Source organism: Rhinolophus hipposideros (genome assembly GCF_964194185.1).
Source record: "Rhinolophus hipposideros genome assembly, chromosome: 3".
Lineage (NCBI taxonomy): Eukaryota > Metazoa > Chordata > Mammalia > Chiroptera > Rhinolophidae > Rhinolophus > Rhinolophus hipposideros.
Window position 1 is genome coordinate 25,324,148 of NC_138049.1, and position 24,157 is coordinate 25,348,304.

Sequence of the window (24,157 nt, forward strand, 5' to 3'; positions counted from 1 at the left end):
ACCCGGAGCGTGCTCAGTGAATCCACAGAAACACTAGTAAAGATCTGTACTTTTCAGGGTTATATAAGGTAAAGGAGTAAGTTATTTTATTTGAATATTAAAACCGAGATTGATCCAAAAGGCTGGATAGCTTGGAGATACTTGGTTATAATAACCATTAAGCCCCTTTCTCCGCTCTGCTGTTCATGGTGCCTCAAGTGCTCTCTGGGCCCCTTAGTGCTCACAAACAGGAAACTATTGATACACACACACACATAAGTTGTTTCTAGAAATACAGTTGTATCCTCTTCCTTTTTGAGGACAGCAAAAGGGAATTATGGATAGAGCCTGGGTCCTCATTGAGCGGCAGAATTGACAAGCACTGGAGCTGCCTATCACCACACCATCATCTGCAGTTTTTTGATGTCAGATTGAATGCTTCTCATCAGGAGGCAGACTAACACAATGGAAAAACATGGGCACTGGAGCCAGACTAGCTGGGTTCAAATAATATCCGAAAGCTACAAGTTAACAGCTCTGAGAGCAGGGCAAGTAGGCTCTCCATAACTTGGTTTACCCCTTCTATGACTGGGATAATATTAATGCCAACCTATTGGAAGGTTGTGAGAAATACATATATGAGTACATATAGAACACTTAGAACTACACCTAGGAAAAAGCAAGCACTAGAATAATAAACTCTGGGCATTATGATTTAAAATAGTGTGCAATATACAACATTCTTCCAGTATCCAGTGAATTTGTGAAGTATGAATGTAGGAAACATTGAGATCCAAGATGGCGGAGTAGATAAACACTATTCCTGTGTCCTTCCATGAGCAAATTAAAATTACAACCAAATTATAGAACAAACAACTTTGGAAGTCTGGCTGAGAAGAAGTTTTATAACTAAAGGTATAAAGAAGAAGCTAGGGAGAACAGAGATGCAGAACTAGCTAACTTTAAATCTGTTTGTGGTTGAGAACCAGGAGGGATATCTCGGCTCTGGAGGTTCCCCCCAGAGGAGTGAGGAACACCAGCCTCACATGGGCCTCCCCACACCAGAGTACTGGTGTTAGTAAGAGGAACCCCCACAACATCTGGCTGTAAAAAACAGTGGAGATTCTGACTATCTGGGTAGGATGAAAGGTGGCAGGAAACCCAGACGTCCTCTTAAACAACCCTCACACAACTATCTCACTCCCAGGCACTCACCTTGGACTCCAGTGGAGGAACAGTGTCGTGCAGAGTGCCAGGCAGGGTCTCTGGTCCCGCTCCCCACGTAAGAACGCAGGACACTGTAAGGTCAAACAGGAACACCCATGGAGCCATAAGTAGGGGAATCATATTGCTATATTCTCGCCGGCGGCATCCACCTCTCTGCAATCCACTCTTGCTAGCCCCCATCTCTTCTGCTAGCATAGCCACAGCAGTTATATTAGTGGCCAATGGCTTACGGGTTACAGCTGACGGCCAACTAGCCACAGCTGATGGCCATCTGATCACAGTTGATGGCCATTTACTACCCGAGCCAGCACCTTTCTATGTGAGGCCGAGAGCCTGGAAACTGCTTTCTGGGGCTCTGTCCCCACAAACAGTAACTCTGGCGGTGTCGGAGACATGCAGGGAATAGACTGATTTGTGCTGCTTCAGGTTGAGAGCTGGAGATCAGTCGGCATTTTCCTTATGAGGGGTCCTTTTCCCATGCAGCTGGCAGGTGGCTGCCACCTTTAATGTGTTGAGCCCTCCCCCTACACTTACAGCCAAATCTGAATCCTTGGTGAACTCCACAGCTCCACCCTGCTGATTCACTGAGACCCCATCCCACCCAACTCCCCCAATGCTGGAGGCACTTTCACCAAGAGTAGCCAGCCCCACCTACATTGCACACTTTCTTGGAAAACTGTCAGAGTCTGACAGATCCCAAGCAGGCGGCAGCTAGCCTCGACATGCTCTGAGAATTTTGCCGAGTAAGTAGCTTCAGGCTCAGCACTGGCACCAAACCAGAATTTACATTAACATAGTGACCATAGCTCTTCCCATTCTAGTGACTCCCTGAGACTCTGCCTTACCCAACTTGCATACCACACGAGACTTTATCAGGGGCTGAAACTTAAGGAAGCTGGCAGGTGGCAGCAAGCCTTGGAGTGTCCTGGCATTTTGTAGAGCTACCCCAGGCCCAATACTGGTGGCAGACATCCTTGTTTCACAGTGTGGCTTCTCCCCCACACTTCTAGTGTTAGCACAGGCAGCCAACAACCATGGATCATTATACAGCATTTACCAGGTAGTCCCCGGCCGGTCACAGGCAGTGGGTGACCTGGGCCTGCACTGGACCTCCTCCCAAGAGGCCCCAAAACCAACATACTTGGAGGTTGGCTTCCGACCACAGCAGAGCACCACCCTGTTAGCCCCACAAGTGTCACACCCAATGGGCAGTCTGAACAGGCAGCAGAGTCTGCTGGGGCAAATTCCACTCAACTTCTGTCTTTACAGAAATTGAGCAGTCTTTCAAGTCTTCAGCAGGACTTCCAGTTCTAGCTCCAACATGTAAAGAGAGCTTGGAAGTTGTTACGCCCATTCTTACAGCAAGAAAAAGATAAATGATTTGAAAATCAACAACTTTTCTAGGACCCATTAGAGAATGGAGATGGCAGGGCAAACATCCCAAACCCCAAATCTGCATTTGGTGACAGGTGAATCCAGAAAGTTACAGTGGAGACCTCCCTACCTGGAACAGAAGCCACTGGAGCTATAAATTGGTAGCAACCCTTAAATAGTCACTTTCATAAATTTCTGGAGGCTGAATATGGACTGTCATGAGAATGAGAAACTCCTATGGGCCATGGTTTTGGGAGGGGGCAGGAACACATTTTCAGAGGTTGACTTCCAGGAAAACCTTGGTGCTCTGACAGAGGGAGGGAAAGACTAATCATTGTGAAATATACCCAGAGGGTTCACAGCCCAGGGATAGGGGCCTCTAAAAGACTGAGAAGTTAATAATAAGATTGTAGAGCCCTTCCCCTCCCCTTCTCCCCAGCACACCAGGAAAGCTCCAGTATAATGAGAGCAGATTACAGCTGAAAGAGCTGCAGTGTGTCAAACCCTATCTAAGTGGGAGTTCTGAGAGAGTCCCAATCTTTGTTCTGTTTCTCTGAAGAACTCTACCTGATACAGACATAAGTTTGTTGGTGACAGAAAATAATTAATCTTTCTACAATAAATGCAAACCAACAGTTTTAACCAACAGGGATTATTTTCAGTGAAAAACAATCATTCTATCCATTTACCTGACAGTGGTATTAACAAAAATATATATGCTTCATTCAACTTTGCTGCTTTTCGTTAATTCTCAGCTCCACAGAGTTGCAACAGGATGTTGCCTTCTAGCATGCAGACAAAACATCAATGCTTATTTTTAAAGAAGTCATTATAACCCTAGCCAGCAATTTCTAACTGCAGCCATCTGAGGGCTCTAACACCTTAAATGTCTTGTAAGGGTACCTATGGAAATGATTGTTGCCAGTAAAAACCAGCAAATCAGTACCCATCACAGACCACCACAATTATACTTCCTTACCAGCTTGTGGAGTTAAACTGATTGAACTGAAACTTCATTTTTGTCACTGCTTTTTGTTTGGTTTTGATTTGCGGGAAGCAAAAAAATATACGTATAGGATGTTACCATCTGAGAGGCTCAAGAACATCCCAGAAAGTATAAGAGTACCCTCACTGTCAAAGTACCTCTCCTGGAGGGGATGACAGGAAGACTTCACCTGGGTGTACTGTACTATTACTTCTCGAACTCAGCTGTGGATGGTTTCCATAGGGCCGCATGAGGCAGTATTTTATTTTACTTTATAACAGTTTCCTTGGCTGGGAAATGAGAGTGTTTTTGTTGTGTTAAACTAAACCATCATGCTAATCCAAGAAGTTCCCAATGGGGTGGCCCTTACATACCAGATACCAGACACCATACATTGAAGTCAAACACAAGCTACACAGCAACAGGAGAACATACATGTGTCTACAACAAATTTCAAACAACATTTCTTTTAACAGATAGACCAATACTTTATTCTGACAAATTTAAGATAGAAAAATATCATCAAGTGAATATAGATAGCAGTTGCTCTTTTTGTAACATGGTTTGGGTTGTGCAGTGAGACTTTCAAGGGCTAGCTTAACAGGAAGGCTTCACTTCTGTTTGGGCTTCTTAATACGGAATTATATTTCAGCCATTGCATTTGCTTGAAAGAATATTGGACACAGTGAAACTGTTTTTTAAAAAGGTCATAGCATTCAGTAATAAATGTTATAAAGCAGTGAGCCAAAACAACTTTTAAAATAGTTTTATAGTAATTACTAAAAGCCAACTTTAAACTTCATGATTAAAGCTAAGAACTCATATTTTCAAAATAGCTTTAACATTTCTTACCAATATATAATAGAATAAGAGAGCACTTATTTTTTTTTTATAAAGTGAAGAAAAATTAGGGTAAACATGATATTTCAGATGACTATAAACAGTAAACATCAATTCAGTGTATTTACATATGTCTTTTCAATAATATACTCTTTGCCCAGATGGCCATAAAAAACTGTAATTCTATCATCAAAAATGTGCCCCTGGGTGTAATCTTTGAGCTTTTAAGTCCTGCCATCATTTCTACACTCCATCCTTGGAGAGGGTGGTTGAGGGACTCGGTACATGCAGATATTTGGTTACGGTTATAATGACCAAAAAAAACCCACAAAAAGAAAACCAAAAAACAAAAAACCCCACAAATGTGCCAGGAGTCTGCAGCAGAAACGGCTGCCTTACTTTGTTTAAGCATCTTCACATTCTTTTGTCTCTGTGATGCCTCAGGCCAACTCACGCTAAATAATTCACACAGGTGCTAATTTTATTGCTGTCTGTCCATTTCAGCTTCTTTCTTTGCTTCCCTTCCCCACTCCTCAAAGAATAAAATTAGGCGGCCCCTCATTAAAATATGTCGTCTCTAACATATAAAATAAGTGTATATGTACATATATACATACATGCATTTCCTTTTCAGGGACTGGGTAACTCCTCATTTTCTATCAAATACTCCTTCTTCATATACTTGGTTCCCCTAACTAACCTCCACACTTCGAGGTAAGCATGCTTTAATGACCTCTTGCTCGCTTCTTCACGGCTGTCTGCGACCGGCCAGCTCCCAGCCACCAGCGGGACTCTTCCGGGGCTGCCTCTCGCCTCTTGCCCTCTTTGCTGAGTGGAGCCACCTGCTGCCTTGCCACCTTCCGACCCGCCTTTTCCACCCTCCGCCTGCATCTCCTCCATGACAAACGGCAGCTGGTCTCCACTGGGCCGCTCCTCCTCTCCCCCTGGCTGTGTCTGCAGGTCCTCGTAGTTGCTTTGCTTTCTGGTCTCCAAGAATTTGGCCACACAGTAAATGATGGAGCCCAGGGTGTTCACCACGACGCCGGCAATAAATAGAGAGGTGGGCTCCACGTCGCTGAAGGCCACCATGCCCACGGTGATGGTGGCGATGCTCTTCACCACGCCCACGAAGCTGGTGGTCACGGCCGAGTTGATGTAGGTGCAGTGCAGCGTGGTGAAGTTCATGGCGCAGCCGATGAGGATGCAGGCCAAGAAGATGCAGACCATGGTGGGGTCCTTCCAGCCAGGGAAGGCCCAGGCGTGGATGGAGTCCGTGCTGGCGAAGGAGAGGATGACCAGCAGCGGGGTGGCCGAGACCGCGATGACGTACTGCGCGGTGAGCGGGCCGTGCTCCGTGTCGGCGCTCGCCTTCTGGATGAGCACCAGGTAGGCGGCGTGCACCAGCACCGCCAGCACGCCGGTCACGTACCCCAGGGGGTCGCCGGTCAGGTCGCCGGCTCCTAGAGCGCGTGAGGAGGACCGGAGCCAGGTCGGGAAGGGAAAAGAGAAGACACCGGGTTGGCGCGGGTGGGTATCCACTGGGGCAAAACGTCGGGTGGGAAAGTGGACGGGGTTCCCTCCCCAGCTCTGCCCACCGGTACAAAATGGAAGCGCCAAGCTCAGGCAACGCCCAGTGCGAGGCGTGGGGCGAGGGGCCTTCCCTGACATAGCCCCGGTCACCGTGTCTACCTCTGTCCACGACAGAGGCAGGAGGGAGCTCAGATACCCTCGCGGTAGGCCAGTGGCTTCCCCGAGCTGGCAGGGCGCTTAGTACCTTTCCCCCTCCGGGGGCGCCAGATGGGAGCGAGAACCCACGCTGGGGCTCCTAACCTCGAAGGCTGGGCGCGGGGCGAAGAACGACCCCCGCCCTTCGACCCCCAAATGAAGGTTTCTGGCTCCCGCGGCCGCCATCTAGCTCCGTGGGCCGAACCCGGCCCGCAGGTGCGTCCTGGCCGTGGCTTTCGACCCCTCAGCCGCGAGCTCGCAGACCCCTGCGGGGCGCCACTGGAGACCGACCTAAAACTAGCCTCGGGGCCTAAACTTCGCTCCCTTACGCCCTCCGCCCCCCACATACACTCCAGCCCCGCGAGACCCAAGGAAGTTCACGGCCCCCATCCTTCCGGCTCGGTCTGGGGACTCCAGCTCCCAGGCTCAGGAGACTATGCCACCCTTCCCGGAGGAAGGAAGGGGTGAAGGGGGGAGACGGAGTGGCGGCAGGGGCTGAGGTGGACAGCCCGGACGGGGCGGTGGGGGGAGGGCGGTGAGGCTCTGAAGGAGGAGGCCCGAGCGGTGGGCAAGGCTCCTTCGGGTCTCAGGAGTCTCGTTTTCGAACCAAGACCACGTTTAAAGGTCTCTGCCTCTCCCTGTCTCCGTCTCCCCATCTGGCAGTGAGGCGTTGCACTAGTGATCCCCACTGTCTCTGCCCCATGAAATGGAGTGGGCTGGGGGTCGGCGCGGGTCCCGCTCACCTGCCAGAGCAGCGCCGCAGGTGGTGATGAGCACGGCCGCGAGCACCCCTGGCGAGGGCGCGCCGTTCTTGAGCACCAGGACTCCGATGAGCATGGTGACCAGGGGCAGGCAGCGCTTGAAGACCACGTACATGGGCAGGCTGAGGCCGCGCAGGGACCAGAGCGTTAGGCTGGACTGCAGCGTGGAGAGCACTGCTACCCCCGCGAAGGAGCGCGCCAGGCTCAGGCCAAAGGGGGGCACGGCGATGAGCCCGAGGCGCCGCAGCAGCTCCAGGCTCAGCGCCGCGGTGGAGCTGGTCAGGCACTGCACCAGGGTCAGGAAGGAGAACTGGTAGCGGCTGATGAGGAACTTGAGCAGGATGTTGAGAGAGCCCGAGAAGACTCCGTGCGCGATGGCCACCGAGATGCCCAGCAGGCGGCCCCGGCACAGCTGCCTCATCTCGCCGGCCCCGCTACACCCTGCGGTGGCAGAACTCCGGGACCTGCGGGAGGAGAGCAGGGAGGAGAGACGGGAGGAGCAGAGCGAGGGCGGCGGGGGTGCCAGGCCAACGCCGCGGCGAAGGGCAGGGGGCGCCGGCTCCGCTGCAGAGGGCAGCTCCAGCCAGGCGTCCTAGTGGCTCGGCGACTCCGCGTCCGACTGCCCCGCAGCTCCCGGGAGGCAGTGACGGGGGCGGAGGACTCCGAAAAGTGGCAGGGGTGGGGGGCTGGTCTGAGAGGAGTGGCGGGAATCCCAGCGACATCAATTTGTAAGTAGGTGACGAGCTGTGATGGGTTGTGTCCCGCGCGGTGTCACTGTCAGGGACACTCTGTGGCTGGAAGCCCCAGCAGCTGCCGCAAGCGGGACCGGACCCGCGCCCCTCCGGCACCCAACGCCCACCCGAGCGGGCTCTCGGTGCGCGGCCCCCTCTCCGCCCACAGTGCCAGCTGCTCCGGTTTGCCCCTGCTTCCCGGTTCTGTATCAAGGACCACAGGTTCAGAGAGCCCGGGCACAGCTAAAGATTTTAGAAACAACAGCGCCCCAGGGTCGAGCACCGTTTATTAGCCGCAACAAGTGACATCGCCTCCGCCCCCTGCCCCCCACGCTGCAGTGGCTTTTTCACCCACGGTGCCTCCCGGCGCAGCCGCGGGACTTTGTCCAGATGCGGGCCAGCGAAAGGAAAAACGTGGGTACCCGCGGGCTGCGGAGCTCCCTGATGCTCCAGATTCGGGCGCTGACGCCGGGACATTGAAGGAACCCACGGCCCCAGGACGCCGCCCGGGCGTGCTGTAGAGCTCCAAGTCTGGCCCCTGCCCGTCCCGGGCACCGCGCACCCACTCCGCGCGCCTCCCTGGGAAGGACCTGGAATTACGCGCTGGGGGAGCTTCGGGGGGCGCAGTGGCCTCGCGGGACTACGGAGCCTGGGGCAGAGGCACGGGCACGTGTTCCAAGTGAGGCAAAGACGTGAAATAAGCAAAAGAGCAGAAATTAAGTCTCTGGATTGAGTAGCCTTTACCGGTTGGGGAGGAGCGCCGGGGCTACGGTGCTTCAGGAGTGGGCGTGGAGCGACCAGCGGCCGGAGGGGTTTGGGAGGGGGCGGAGACAGGGCAGGGGGCGTGGCCAGAGCAGGGGGCGTGGCCAGGGCAGGGACCGGACCGGGACCCAGCCGACGCCAGACCAACCGACCGCAGCCTGCGAGGCCGTGCTGGGCCACTTTGGCGAGCAGGACAAACCCCTACATCCCGCCTCTAGGGCCAGGTACTTCTGAGCCCCGCAGGACCTGTGAACTATTTACTTCCCATCTGGCTAAGGAAAAAAAGGAAATTCTTATTTTCTCCTGGAGCGAGGCTTTGTGACACTTTGATCTTAGTCTCGTTCCCTGGAAAGTAAAGCCCGGACGGGTAAATTTAGCACTAGCGGAGGAGCTCGCTCAGTGGAGGTCATCGCTAAGAGCCGGAAAGTTTAGTTTCCCCGCTACTTAAAAGTGATGGACTTGGCCAGGGTTTGGTTTCGAGGTGGAGAGCTCTGGATCGCTGCGCTCCAGCTCTCCTTTCGTTCACGCCTCTTATCCACCGCCTTACCCCCCATTGGGATCCCAACTTCCTAACCTTTAAAAGCTGCACCGCATTGCCCTAGTACACACGATCCACTTCCCTAGTGCTTCTTTTGTCTTCTCCTCCGTATTTCCACCTCTGTGCTGAACGCGACACATCCAGCCCAGATGTTGAAGCGGCGATTATTACCGCAGCAGAAAAAGAACCATTTACTCTTGGGATGGGCAGCGTCACTTCAGTCCTTCATCTGGGCCCGCTTTGTATGTGCTGGGAGCTCACTTTGGTGAGAGAGGACTCCGTATCAATCAAACCTCCAGCTCCTGTGCTGAGCGCCTGGTAGGGGCCCTACCTGCACCCGACAGGTGGGCACTCAAGAAAATGTTTGCGAATGGCCACGGTACCAACTTTCCAGGAATAACACTGGAAAGCATTATACTAACACCTGTGCTTCTGATGCCGTAGGGGAACTCTTGGTTTTTGTAGCTAAAAGTTATAGTTACACAATATTGGCTATTTCAAGGGCTCAGTTTTTCAAGTATTGCTGTTATTTAGAAAGTAATGAGATCTGAAGCAACAGTTCAAATGACGTATAGGTGTGCGTGGTATAAGTAGTCTCACATAAAAATAAGCCCTCTGAAAATTAACTTTTAAAAGCCATCAGCAAATAACAGGTTGCTGCTTCTGGGGACCACTCCAGTTAAAGGATGGTTGCTTTAAGCCATCTTAAGTGAATATATTAAAGAATTGTCTGCACAGACCTAGTTTTGGAATGATTCATTTCTGCCAGCAATTATAATTGCTTCCATTTGTGATATGAACATTAGGTAAAAGATTTGCGGCTGATTCAGCTATCTTACCCTTCTCATTTAGGCAAGAATAGTTAGCTTAATATTTGAAACATACATTGGCATGAAACACACTACATTTTCTCTACATTATTGCATGTAATTCTTTTCCATTAGGGCTTTCATTTTTTTTTAAAAAATTAATACTATTTCCCACACTAGTTACTAGAAAAGCTCCCAAAGAAAAATGGGAAAAATAAGAATAGTGTTTAGCAATGTTAATTGAACAAAAATGTAGGTCTGAAGGTCCAAAAGCTATTTGACCGACCGGTGTCAAGGTATCAAGGGTCTAGACTCAAGCTCAATTATCTTTGGAGCTACTCAGGAAATACTGATGAAATTCATTCAGCAAACATACAGAGCAAGTATTTTGTGCCAGACAGTCTGTTTACCACAGAGGATTCAAAGATGAGCTCTCATCTTAGTCCTTAGGATTCCCGAGTGGAGGTGAAGCAACACAGTAACCCTCACGTACCAGTAGGGTCTTGTGGCAGAAACAGGGGAGCACCAATGAGGGCAATAAAATCTGCTTGATAAGAGTATCCGAGAAGGCTTCCTGCAGAGGGAAATATGGTCTTATTTCATTATTTTCAATTGTAAATGTAACACAGGCTCATTACAGTACATAAAAGGAAAGCAAAGTGAACATGCTTTCTCTAATATTCTCCCCCCACCAACTCCACTACACAGAGCTGGCTACTGTAAGGAGTTTGGTGTGAACCTTTCAGTTTTTCTTGTTTATATATTTATACATACATAATCCCTTTAAAAACATAACAAAATTATGATATCATACACATTTGTCTATAATTAGCTATTTTTAAAAGCATATTGTGGTAACCAGACTCTAAGACAGTCCCCAAAGATTTCCTAATTCCTCATGGTAATCACACCTTTTGCTAACCCCTCCCACTTATACCAGGGTTGGTCTGTGTGACCAATAGAACACAGAAATGATGGTGTTACTATTGAGATTAGGCTGTAAAAGACTGAGGCTTCCATCTTGGATTTTCTCTTTTTCTTGTATCACTCAGTCTGGGAAAAGCCAGATGCCATGTTTTGGGGACATTCAGACAACCTACGTAGGATCCTAAACGATGAGTATGTGAACAAGGCCTGTGAACAACCTTGGGAGTGACTTTGGAAGCTGATACTTTAGCCCCAGTTGAGCTTCAGATGTCTGTAGAGCCAGGTGACAGCTTATCTGCAATGTCATGAGAAAACCTGAGCCAGAACAACTCAGCTAAGGCACTCCTGGATTCCTGACCTATAGAAACTGTAAGATAAACACATTTGTTGCTTTAAGCTGATAAATTTGGGGGTGATTTGTTATACTGAAATAGATAACAAACATACATATTAATAGTGATGTATTTTTCCAAGTCAGGATACAAAGTTCTATTGTTGGTACAAAAGTAATCATGGTTTAAAAGGTTAAAAATAATAGCAAAAACCGCAATTACTTTTGCACCAACCTAATACCTTATTCTTTGGAATGCCTGTGATTCTAGTGATTTTGAAGCTCTCTTTATAAATTCTGGATATTAAACCATTTGTTACATATATTGCAAATATGTCCTTCCAAAATGTCTTTTAGCTTTGCTGATGGTATGTTTTACTACTTTAATTTTTGTATGTTGTCAATCTTTTCCTTTTAGTTATTTCACGTGACTTTCAAATGATGGGCAAAAATTTGCCAAGTCAAGAACAGGGCAATCCGGGCACACGGACTAACTTGTGCAAAGAGAATGAAGACCTGCACGGTTTACACGGGGCTGTTTGTGAGCATGCTGGAGCTGCTGGAGCACGCAGTGTGTGACAATGCGGAGGGAAGCAACGTGCAGAGAGAGGCAGGGGCTCGCCCCAAAGGACCTTGGCTGCCTGGGTAGCGAGCTTGAATTTTTCCTGTAGGCAATCCTATAAGCAGAGAAAGGTTTGACACTGAAATTGATGTAATCAGATTGCATTTTAGATCCGTCTCCGGCAGCTGTGTCGAGGAGGATGGCTCTGAGGACACAGAACGAGAAACAGACACATCACTTAGGAAGCTGCTGTGATATTCCGGAGAAAAGCTAATGATGGCTTGAACTGGGGCAGTGGTGGTTGGATGGAGGGGAAGAGACAGAAAGAAGAAGTATTTAGGGGGTAAAAGGGACAGGACTTAGTGACTCATTTGATGTGTCTTAGAGTGAAGAGGAGGGAAAAAGGGAAGGAACAAGGATGGCATTTAGGTCTTTAACTTGAGCTCCTGGGTGGATAGTACTGGAAACAAATGAAAAAGCATTTTCGGGAGCAGCTGGTTTAATGAGCTAGATGAGTTTGGTTAGAAGAAAATGAGTGCAAAGGCTTGTGGGAGACCCAGGTGGGGGAGGCAGGAGACACAGATTGGAGAATATTCAGTAAATATATGGAGGTAAAAAACAATTAAGTGGATGACCTAATCCAAGAAGAGTCTGCTAAGTAAATTAATGAGTTTATTTTTGGAACAGCCAAATCTTAGCTAAGATACGCAGTTTAAAAAAAAAGTACCAAAGCGGGTGATATACCTTGGTAGGGTGACTCCAGACCCAGGGTCAGCTTCTTAGCTCTTTAGACTTGGAAACTCAGTGTTGTCAGTTCTCTCAGGAATGATCAGGGTCTGGTCACCAGAGATCCACATCTTTACTATTTCTCAGTGGGCTGATTTCTGTTACTGTGAGGAAAAGGAGGCCATGTGGCAGGACCAAGCCTTTGGCTCCAGTCATAACATTTCAAATTCCAGCTCCACACTTCCTGGGTATTATGACTCCCGAGAGCCTTTGTTTCCCTGTCTGGAAAACTGGGAGGGCTTCTTTGCCCGGATGGTTTAAACATACAGAAAGCATCTCCCAGTGTGCCCAGATCACAGAAGATGCTCAGTGACCTGTGTTCCCCTTTCCGGCATTCACTCTGTAGTGCTGTGCTGTCACTGCAGTGGCAGGAGGAGCTTAGGAAGGCAGACACGGTGAAAGCTACGAACTCAGTAGCCAGGAGAAAAATGCTGATTTCCCCAGCCTGGAAGGAATGCCAGCTTGTCCTCCTAAAATTCAGAGAGGCTGCTTGGCTTGTGAACTACTAAGACTTCAAAAATCTTGCTCATTCTTTCAGGAGAGAATTCAGCTCCTTTCCTTTTAGTTTTCCAATCCTAGCTCCCGGGAACGCAGTGGATAAATGTTCACCTACCCACACTCATTTATATTGAGAGACTCCACGAACCTGAGTTAAGTATTATGAAGTGAGTGTTCTAAACATCTATAACATCTCCCCAATAGAGGGAAGAAATAAAACAAGAGAGAACTTAGTTTTTAAATCAAAAATAATTGTCTCAAAAGATCCATGTCGATTATTTTAATAAAATCTCTTGCATTCTAAAAGGAAAGTAAGTAATTGCGTTTAATTTTAAGTATGATCTGGGTTGGGTATTTTTGAAGGTCTATTATAGATTCTGCTGATACGGAGAACACCCACTGCGAAGCTGCTTTTATTGCACTTCACTTAGTGTGATGCCATTAGTTCTTAGGGAGGAAAGCAACAAGAAGCAGCTCTATGAACCTCATCATTGGGATGGCTCTAAGGATTTGTTTGAGCGTCTGGTTCCTGACAATATATTCATGTTAAGCAGTGTCCTCTTTATGGGGCCTCTCGAAAACAATTACTACTGATTGGTCAAAGCACTGAAAAAAATTGTACTTTTCCTGAGACCATTCATTAACAAATATTTACTGGGCACCATCCACGTGCTGGGCATGGCGCTGGGGCCAAGCCTGGGAAAGGACAAAGTCCTTGCCCTCAGGTCTTGGGTACTAAATTGTGTATTTGACCAGGCTTCTCATTTATACTGCCAGCAGCAACTCTCTAGGGCTCTGAGTCATATGTTTTCAAACCCCACTTGTGACTCCACTTTAGGTCTCCTTTTGTTCTTTTATAAGGTCTTGTTTTTTGTATTTTGTAAGCTGTCTTTAATTCTTTTCTAGAACACGTAAACAAAGAAATATGTAAATTAGACAACATACCTGTATCTTAGTTTTGTTGTGAGTACTACAAGTATATTTTACTCCTTAAAAATTCTCAAAAACTTATTAAAATTTAATGATAAATGTTGTCATTTATCATTATTATATAAAAGTATAAATGTTATGCAAAGTTGTTTATTTTACTGATTTTTCCCTTGTAACCTACTTTTTTAGAGGTCATTGACACCTAAAGATTTTTCAAGGAGACTTACGGAGGTAGTGAAGAGGGTTTATAGCATTATGTAGGGCTAGTTTCAAGGGCAGTTGCTTGAAACCTTAGTAGGACCTAAGAATTTTTGCTCAGTGACCTGTTTTTTTTAAAACTATAATAGTAGAGAAGTAGGAAGAGAGAAACATAGGGTCATAGACACAATATCTAAAAAGATTGAATAACTACAAAATGTGAGCTCTTAACTTATAGCATTCCATGCTCTTAATGCATGACACCATCCTTGAGAGAATCATTCAGTCTACGTATGTGTCAAACACATAGTACATGCTCAATAAATAACTGCTAAAAAAATTAAATCTATTTTAGAGCCCTGTTCCTGAACCATAGATATAGCTACATTATATACAGCATTGTATTCATACATACACTATATTAGAAAAAGCATTCTTGCTGGGGATGTCACAAAATGATAAATGATCAAGAGATGCAGTTTATTTTGATTTTTGTCAACAGCAGTGATTGTATTTTACATCAAAAATTACAAATTAAAAATGAAATATATCAATATAATCTACGATCTCCCATGTTTTAATCCATTTTATAATACAGAGGTTACATTTTAATAGACACTATAAGATATACCATAACATCAATTATTCCTTAGGATTTTAAGAAATATGGGCATGTAGCAGGCTTAAATGATGAACCAAAGTCTGTATCAGCTGCCTTACAACCAGTCCAGGGGACATTTTTAAAATTTGAAATCTGACTAGCATATAAAAGCAAGATGACTATGTTATCAATAGTTAATTTATTTCCTGTTAGGTAGTTCTTCCAACAATATTCTTTGTTTCTGACCAGATTAGTGTGTTTCAAGCAGGCATAGTAAGACAAACAGGATCATATATCTTTATCGTTTCATCCCAAGCACAGTCAGCCACCTAGAAAACAAAAAGGAAGCAAAAGGAGACATCATATACAGATATTCAAAACTGGCAGCAAAAGCCTAAGCTACTTAGAGCATAGCAGATCATCCACTAGGAAACATACCTTTAAATAGGAAGAACAGAGGGACACATTTTTTGATAAAAGCTCTATTTCTCATTTTTTAAGATCTACTTCAGGGACTGTTTCCAATTGGCTGAAGTTGCCTAAAAGATTTCCCTTACCCCGTCCCACCCCACCCCACCCCAGGGCTATATAATTCCCTGTACTTCCTGCGAGAAATGTTGGAAAGATGCATTCCTAAACTGGGAACCAAGGCACTGTGTTCAGTATGGTGGGGATGGAGGCAAGGCAAAGAACAGCAGCTCTTGACCTCAAAGAATGGCTCATTCAAGACTGAAAGTGGCAAGTTCTCCAACAGAGACTCTCCCTGGAGGGACTATTTGAATCCAACTTGGGCAGTGTCAGACAACATCACAAACACCACAGCATTCACACTGGCCCTCTTTAGGGGCAGACGTGAGAGACAAGGACAGTCAAGTCTAAAAAGCCATATTCAAACATGAAGGGAAGAAAGTCCACGGTGCGCAGGAACTGTGTTAAAAACTGGTGAGTGTAGCAATATCTCAGGGTATAAGATTAATATATAAAATCAACTGTATTTCTATGCATATTAGCAGAAAAATGTTTTTTAAATAAAAAATTTTAAATCCATTTACAACATCAAATAACAAAATACTTAGTAACACATTTAACAAAAAACATGCAAAATGTCCACACCAAAAACCAAAACATTGCTGAAAAGAAAGAAGGCCTAATGAATGGGGAATATACTATATTCATAGGTTCAATATTGTTAAGAAGTCAATCTTCCCCCAGAATACTTTACAATTCATAATCCCAGCTGGCTTTTTAAATAAAAATGGACAAGGTGATTTTTAACGTTTACATGGCAATGCAGAGGATCTAGACCAGCCAAAAGAATGTTCAAAAAGAACAAGAAAGTTGTACTACTGACACTATCTGACTCAAGAATTATCATAAAACTACCGAAATCAAGACAGTGTAATATTGATATAAAGATATATAAAATAAAATAGAACAGAATTCAGAAATAGATCTCACACTCGGACAATTGCTTATCAATGGATGGACCAAAACAATTCAATAGGGGAAAAAAGGATATTCAACAAATGGTGCTAGAATTGGATATCTGTATAAAAAAAAAATGAATCTCAACTCCCATTTCACACCATAAACAAAAATTAATTTGACGTGGATGGACCATAGTCCTAAATGTAAAAGCTAAAGATATAAAGCTTTTAGAGAAAACATAGGAGAATATATTCTCAACCTGAAGTCATATAAAGATTTCTTAGACAAGACGTAGAAACCTATAACCATAAAAATTTGATAACTTAGACTCAATCAAAGATAAAACTTTTGCTCATCAAAAGACACTGGTAAGAAAACATATAGGCAAGTCACAGAGTGGGAGAAAAACATATATCTGAGAAAGAACTTGTATCCAGAATATATAAAGAACTACTGTAACTCAATAATCAAAAGACAACCCAATTAGAGGTGGGCAAAAGACTATTAACAGACAAAAAAAAAAAAAAGATACATGAATGACCTTACACAGTAAGCACATGAAAGCCATGTTCGACATCATCAGGCATCAGGGAATGCAGATACCAACCACAATGAGCTACTACTGTATACTCATGAGAGTGGCTAAAATCAAAGATAGACACCATCAAATGTCGGCTGTGATGGAGAGCAGCTGTACTGCTCATACATGGCTGGGACAACCACTTTGGAAAACTAGCCGTTTCTCTTAAGGTTAAACATATACCTATCTTTAGACCCAGTAATTCCAGTCCTAGAGACTTACAAAACAGAAATGAAAACATGTTTCTGATACAGTGTATACAAGAATGTTCACAGCAACTTCATTCACAATTGCACAGAATTAGAAACAAGCTGTAGTATAAACCCTGACATGTGGTTTTTCTTTTGGTAATGCAAGTGCCTGGCAAGCAAGCTTTGACTGATGAGGCATCTGCTTCAATGAAGGCTATCCCATTAAACACAAGGCCAGCCACACAATCAGGTGTGTGTGCCCCCTGAAGGGCCTGGTCCACTCTGGGTCCTGTAAGTAATAAACTTTTTCTTTAAAGCTTCTTAATGGTTATTGCTGAAAGGCAATATTTAAAATCATACTTAATATGATACTGTAATCATACTTAAGAACCACAAGGGTCAATCAGGTCATAACACTGGTTTAGAAAGGGGAGACGTCTGTGGGAAGCTCCCTGGGGCCCAGGTGAGTGCCCCCGGACATTTAAAGCCATTGCACTACAATCCATAGGCTGAGACCCGCACAAAACACAACCAAAATGTCCCTTGACAAAAGAATGGATAACAAATTGTAATAAATGCACACAACATAATGCTGCTAAGCAACACAATGAAGGGACTGATAAGCTCAACAGCATGGATGAATCTCACGTATAAACTGAGCAAAAGAAGCCAGAAACAAAAGTTCTACTTCTGTAAGTTCTAAAACAGGCAAGACTGATCTAAGGTTAAAAAAAAAGAAAAAGGACAATGTATGTATTTAGCGTGTTTCCCCCAAAATAAGACCTAGCCGGACCATCAGCCCTAATGAGTCTTTTGGAGCAAAATTTAATATAAGACTCAGGCTTATTTTAACATATTATAAGACTGGGTCTTACATAAGACTGGATCTTATTTTAATATAAGACTGGGTATAATATAATATAAATATAATGTAATACTGGCTCTTATATTAATTTTTGCTCCAAAAGACTCATTAGAGTTGTTGGTCCGGCTAGGTCTTATTTTTGGGGAAACATGGTATGTATGTATGTATGTATGTATGTATGTGTGTATATTTCCAACTGGAGGAAGGGAGACACTGGAAACGGAGAAAAGGGAATTCTGAAGGCGATGCAAATGTTTGTGTTGGGATAGGATATAGATTACACAAGTGCATCTGTCAAAAACATATATCTAAGATTTGTACATTTCAATGGGTGTAAATGTTACCCCAAAACAGTAAGAACAATAATGACAATAATAACAATTGAATGAGGGATGGGAAGTGAACAGAGGAATAATTAAAACAAGAATATTGATAATTATTGAAGCTGTTCATGTTTTCTTTTATACATTTGAAATTTACCACAATAGAAAAAGAAAAAAATGTAGGTATTATAGTAACATGAAGGATGAAGTAGCAAGACAGTGATTTTCACCAAAGCCATCTGCACTTTATTTTCTACCTTTCAATGGTTATAAAGGCTGGAAGTTACCCAAGGGCACCTGCAGGTTTGGTTGGTCTAATCACCTGGCTGTCACTGACTGAGTACAAGAACCACTCCGATTCATTAGAATATACTAACTCCTTACCATTCACCAGTGATGTATCAGATCAGACTCCAGGCTACACAGAACAAACAGTAGAGACCTTTCAGTCAAACTTCTAAAAATTAAATTTATTGAGGTAACCATGGTTAATAATATGATATAAATTTCAGATGTACCACATTGTATTTTGATATCTGCATACTCTATTGTGTGCTTACCACCCCAAATCTAGTTTCCTTCTGTTATAATATATTTGACCCCCTTTACCCACTTTACCCTCCCCTAACCCTCTTCTTCTCTGGTAATTTAAGCATTAAAAAACCAGACTGTTCAAGGTTTGGTTGCTACGTACTTCTTTCTTTCTCACTGCACCAGCTCCCACTCAAATCCATGCCTCATCTTGTCCATACCTCTGTGCGCTTTTGCTTTTACCGAGCACCTCCCCTGAATAACCTCTCTTCTCCCTCCCCTTGCTTCTGCCTCTGGCCTTGCTCCGCCTGGAGATGAGAGCTCTCCTCTGAAGACGCAGTTTAAGAATCCCTTCCTCTCTGAACTCTTTCATAGCACCTACAATACTCAGCCGTACTTATTTACTGGCACGTGTATCTCAGCTCTTTGAAGGTACGGACCATGTCTTGCTATATATAACATAACAACGACCCAATAAATATTAGCTCAAAGAACGTATTTTATAGATTAAGGCTGCAGAGATTAACATTTTCTCATGTTCACACTACAGCAGTGAAGCTGGGACCAGAACTAAATCTGTTGAATCTGTCCCCTCAAAATAGTGCCTCATCAAAGGCAAGCTAATATTCATTATTTGCCTGATCCTGCAATTACAGATTTTTATACCGTGGGACACAAAGATCATTATATTAACTTACCCTTGTCTTATCTATGTGTATTTTCTCTAAGTGCTAGGCCTTTCGTATATTAAGTGTCAACAATTATGAAGAAGAGAATCAGAGAAGACTTAGGTTTCTAATATAAGGTATCCATAAAATGATGTTTCTAAATCCTTATTCAGAACTCTTAAAACCAGCTTCTTATTTACTCAGAACTTATAATAACTAATAAATGTCAAGGCCCCTGAATCAGCGAATGTCCATAAATCTATACTTAAATTAATTAGTACCACCAGAAAGACCTAGAACAGTAGTGATACAGAACTGTGAATAGACTGAGTCAAATGAATGCAAATATTTCTCTATTAACTAATGAAACTCCATCTAGTGGTACAAGTTTTAAAAAGCTTACAATAATAATAAAGTAAGAGAAAAAAAGCAGTTGACTGAACTAACAAAGAGCTCCAGCTTCTCCAAGGCAGGCACTGTAGATGACCTGGTAAGGAAAGATGTCTGTATGGCCCCCATGATGGCTGTCATGAATTACCATCACTAGCCCAGTGGCCCCTGGGGGCACTGCTTCCCCCTTCCTTCTATGACAGTAAACACAGGGCTCTTTTTACATGTTTCCTAACTGTGTATCTGAGGCCAGACTGAAAGGCATTAAAAAAAAAAAAAAAAGACTTTGCTAAAACATAGGGGTTAACAAAAAGACCAAAACAATAAATAAATAAATAAGTAAAGTCAACTACATAAAAATAAATAACCTGCTTTACAGGATGAGATCCACTCATTCTTTAGCTTGTCACAGAAAGGAATCTTTCTTAGCTCTCATCCTGCTGCTTCCTGACAAAAGCCATCTTTCTCTCCCATCCCCATGAAGGCACTCCCAGCCATGAAGACTCCTTCCAGGCCAGACTCAGGATAGAGAATGAGAAGCCGATAATAGGATATCTCCTTTCTCATCTACCGGAGATCTTCTTTCTCAGTTTCAGTCTCCTCCATGAGGACTCACTTCTTTGCCCATTACCTTGCTGTCAGGAAAAACTGTAAGATGGCAATCAGCAAAAAAGCTTGCTAGGTGTTCTTTCAGTGGAATGCTGGCACTGCCCCAGGGTCCCACAGGGTTACCTGATTCTGCGGGGGTCCATGCCTTTCACTCTCTTTGACTGGATTATTTTACAACTCTGAAAGTTATAGAAAACTGATAGTAATCAAATGATTCTCATCCATTAAAGTTGCAAATGAATGTTGTCCTGTGGAGGTGAAATTGATGTTGCCGCCCGCTCCCCAAGAGATGATTCCAAACATTGCATTTTACTTCCCTGTGTATACTGCCCACTTTTGTATCTACTACTAAATTCATTATTTACCTATACCGTGTTTCCCCAAAGATAAGACTGGATCTTATGTTCAGGGGATGTCATCCCGAAAAATCATGCTAGGGCTTATTTTCCGTTTAGGTCTTATTTTCGGGGAAACACGGTATGTGTCTGTTCTTTGGTTCCCTTAAGCTAGTTGTAAAATCTTTCATGAGTTACATAAAATCTTTCATACATGGTCATGCTGTATTTTTATAGGAGGCATGATTGCTGTTTTGATAATTATCCTTTAACATGGCCACATACAGGGATGTAGCTTATTTACCTCAACAGGGTAACATAATTCTATGTTGTTATTTCTATGGCACATAATAACCCTTGCTTTATCATAGGAGATAACACAGTAACAGAAAAGCCATTTCATTAAAAGAACAAACATGAAATGGGGAGAGGGCTTTTACACTAGAAAAAGAGACAAAGATTAATTGCCAAAATTGGGCATGAAACTGAGCTCTGTACCTCCTGGCAGCAAAGGCAAAAAAAGCAAAACAGTAATATAAGATACATACAAATCTCATGATCAATCTAGCACTTATCAGGGGATATAAAATGTTTTCTAGCAGTTGACTACAAGATAAATGTAAAATATGCCTCCATTACAACAATCACTCAATGCCAAAAGAGTGGTTTTACAAGAGAAACAAATTCATATGGCTACTTTTTTAATTGACAGCTCAACCCTCACATAAGCCAAAAACATACTACTGAACTGTAGTTTCCTGCAGGCGTGCCTATAGGGCAGACGTTGTCAAGGTTTGCTGGGCATTAGCATCACCTTGAGGGCTTGTTCAGACACAGGTGACTGGTCCCCATCCTCAGAGCAGTGGTTCTCAGAGTGGGGTTCTGGGCTCAGCTTCACTGCTGCCACCTAGAGCTGATCTACAGCCTGGGGTCTTTAAACCTAGGTCCTCGGGTGGGCTTCAGAAAGTCCATAAATGCAATATCTTGTGTCTATATACATTGTTGGAGAAGGAGAGAGAAAATTAGTAACTTCCTTCAGATTGTCAACCCCTGACTCCAAAAAGTTAATCCAGAGCATTCTCTAGCTGGACATTATAATCACCTAGGGAACGTTCTAAGATGCAGCCAGAATTGAGAACCTCTGATGTATATCAATTTTCTTACCTGGGCTTTTGTCATGTGCACTAATCTGCCATTCTTTGGGAGTAGTTTATAAGTAGGAATTTTTGTTGTTGACAAAAGAAATTCAAAATTTAGCAGGATTCAAATATTCTTAAGGAAAAATTCCTTTCTTGGGGAGAAAGAAGAGATGAATTTGCCACTAATATAATGAAAAACACCTTGTGCCATATTTTCACATTTTCATTTAAAATCTAAGTTTCTGATAGGTTGATATGTGGTAGGAAGATAGTGAATTGGGAGGGGAACTAAGAAAGAAGAAAGATGACTGAACTATCTTTAAAGAAAAACACTAGCCCTCCTGAAGTATTTCTAAACCAAAAGTTTATATAGCTTCCTGATCCTATTCAACATAAGCCAGTATCCAGAATTTCTACTTAAACACATGAGCATGAAAGAATTGTATTAATCTTTTAAGTTATGGTTAATAACAATATTTTTATTTTACTTATTTTATTTGAGATTTGCACCTTGTTCAGTTCTAAATGGGCTGAAGTGGTTTACAGATTAACCACAGGGCCAAATAAAGTAAATACAGATTTTTAAAAAAAATCTGTACTAAAAGGAACAAATGGAGCAAAAGAGTTCAGGCATCAGAACTAAGCACATTACACTGGCACAATAAATTAGGCTCTATGTTGTATAAACACTAAGGAAAAAATGAAGGCATGCTGGGTAATGTAGGTTCTGTTTTCTAACAAAATTCATATATATGGATGGAAACACTTTCGTATAACTAAACCTGAAAAGGATTTTCTTTTTTGGAGTCAGCAATTACGTATCTTGATCAAATCTGTATTCCTTGTGTTTTGAATATAGTAAACCTTTAGTAAATGCTTTTTGAGTGAATGAATGAATCCATGTATGAGCAGTGGTTTTCCCTCTGGAAAGATTTTGAGTAGAGCCTCCCACATGGTAAAGAGACCCAAATCAGGTGAGAGGTCAGAAGTCTGGGTAAAGGCAACAGGTTGCATGGGATTTGGGGAATATGTGGGAATTCTGAGTGTCATGAAGATTATGCAGAGAGATTTCACAGGGAGCTTTCTTTTATGTTCCAAGAACTGTTGGTCAAATATTTCTCTGCACTGCAAAGGTACCTAAAACATAATTTGTATATACCTACATATTTATTCATTTATTCAACAAGTATTTATCGAGCCCCCTCCTCTGTGTCAAAACTATGCTGAGGATACTACAGTAAATAAGATGGGCCTGGTCTCTGTCCCTACAGGTCTGCAGTCCCGCAGAGAGATGGGTAAGTAAACAGACGCCTACAATGGTGAGTGATATGGACGATGACAGAGGAATTACAGTAGGGTCTGGCAGAAGTAGGGAAGGGCTTCCCTATAACTAAGTGTGAGGAAAGTGCGTGCTTTAAATAAAAAGTATTCCCTAAACTGTGACTGAAAGGAGGAGTATGCCTTCTTTGCCAGACAGCATCGTTGTTATTGTTTGTGGGGTGGGAATATCGGATAGAGAGACGGAAAGTGTTCCAGGCAGTGGAACAAACAAGAATAAATAAAGAACTAAAAGTTCTAGCTTTAAGGCAACTTAATTGCATTACAACTCCTCTGATAAAACTCTTAATCTTTTGAGAGAAGCTTTTCTCTGACTCCAGACTGACTCCCGTCTAGGGTTTCTTGAAGGCTGGCTGCCAAGACCTATCTTGTTTGACCTGCTCCCCTCACCGGGAGCGTGCATGTGAACACGACAGGGTAGAAACCTTCGGGCTCTACTGCTTCTTCCCGAGGATGTTCCAGTGGGAAATTTCTTTCTTAACCTGCAAGCCCCTACTCTAGTACATTATGTTTTCTGAATTTCTTTTCATCTGAAATCAAAATGCAAATCTTTTCATTAAAACTCAGAATCAAAATTATCAACATTATAGGAAAAATGATTTGTCAAAGTGTTGTATTTCTTAATTCAAAATTTCAAGGTAGAATCAATTTTCTTCATTATTATTTTTAAAAGCTCCTATCTTCTAGGGTAGTGACAAATAACTACAGTTAAGATTTCATATAAGTTCTATTTTTAGTTATTTCATTTTCACTTTTAACAGCAAAACAGATATTTCTAAGTTTTAAGAATAAGCACATCAATGAGAAATACAAATTTTTTTTGCTATTGCCCTAATATGTCAGTTTCTTTAAAGCATATAACAAAGCATTCTTGAAGAGCTAAATAGAAATTTATTATTTATCAATATAGCTCATTATACAGCTAGGGCATATAAATCATGATGTTGTCATATATACAGTGCTTGCAATGCTTGAGAGCAACTTTATTAAACAAATATTTCAGCATTTCATATGTACAAAGTGCTGGAATAGATTCTACAGTAGACACAAGTATATTAAGGAAACAAATCCAGTGACCAAGTCATTTATAATAAAAATTCATCATTAGTAGATCAAATAAGACTTGTTATAGAACATCCTCAATAATAATGGTCCTATAAATGCAAAATTTAGAAAAGGAAACAATGAAAACACAA

General features: G+C 43.4%; 2 protein-coding genes across 2 annotated transcripts in view; both read right to left on the reverse strand.

Annotated features, from left to right (window-relative positions):
* Positions 1-4,167: 4,167 nt before the first annotated feature.
* On the reverse strand, positions 4,168-7,312 carry SLC35D3 (solute carrier family 35 member D3; the record flags this gene model as incomplete). Its single annotated transcript, XM_081044538.1, has 2 exons — positions 4,168-5,865; positions 6,874-7,312. 2 exons carry the CDS (start codon positions 7,310-7,312, stop codon positions 5,036-5,038), a joined length of 1,269 nt encoding a protein of 422 aa, XP_080900664.1. The 3' UTR covers positions 4,168-5,035.
* A 6,885-nt stretch (positions 7,313-14,197) lies between these two features.
* PEX7 (peroxisomal biogenesis factor 7) overlaps positions 14,198-24,157 on the reverse strand; it is a 74,302-nt gene continuing 64,342 nt past the window's right edge. The window contains exon 10 of the mRNA XM_081039642.1: positions 14,198-14,893. Coding sequence (XP_080895768.1) covers positions 14,825-14,893 — 69 coding nt within the window. The 3' untranslated portion in view covers positions 14,198-14,824. The remainder of the gene's footprint in view (positions 14,894-24,157) is intronic.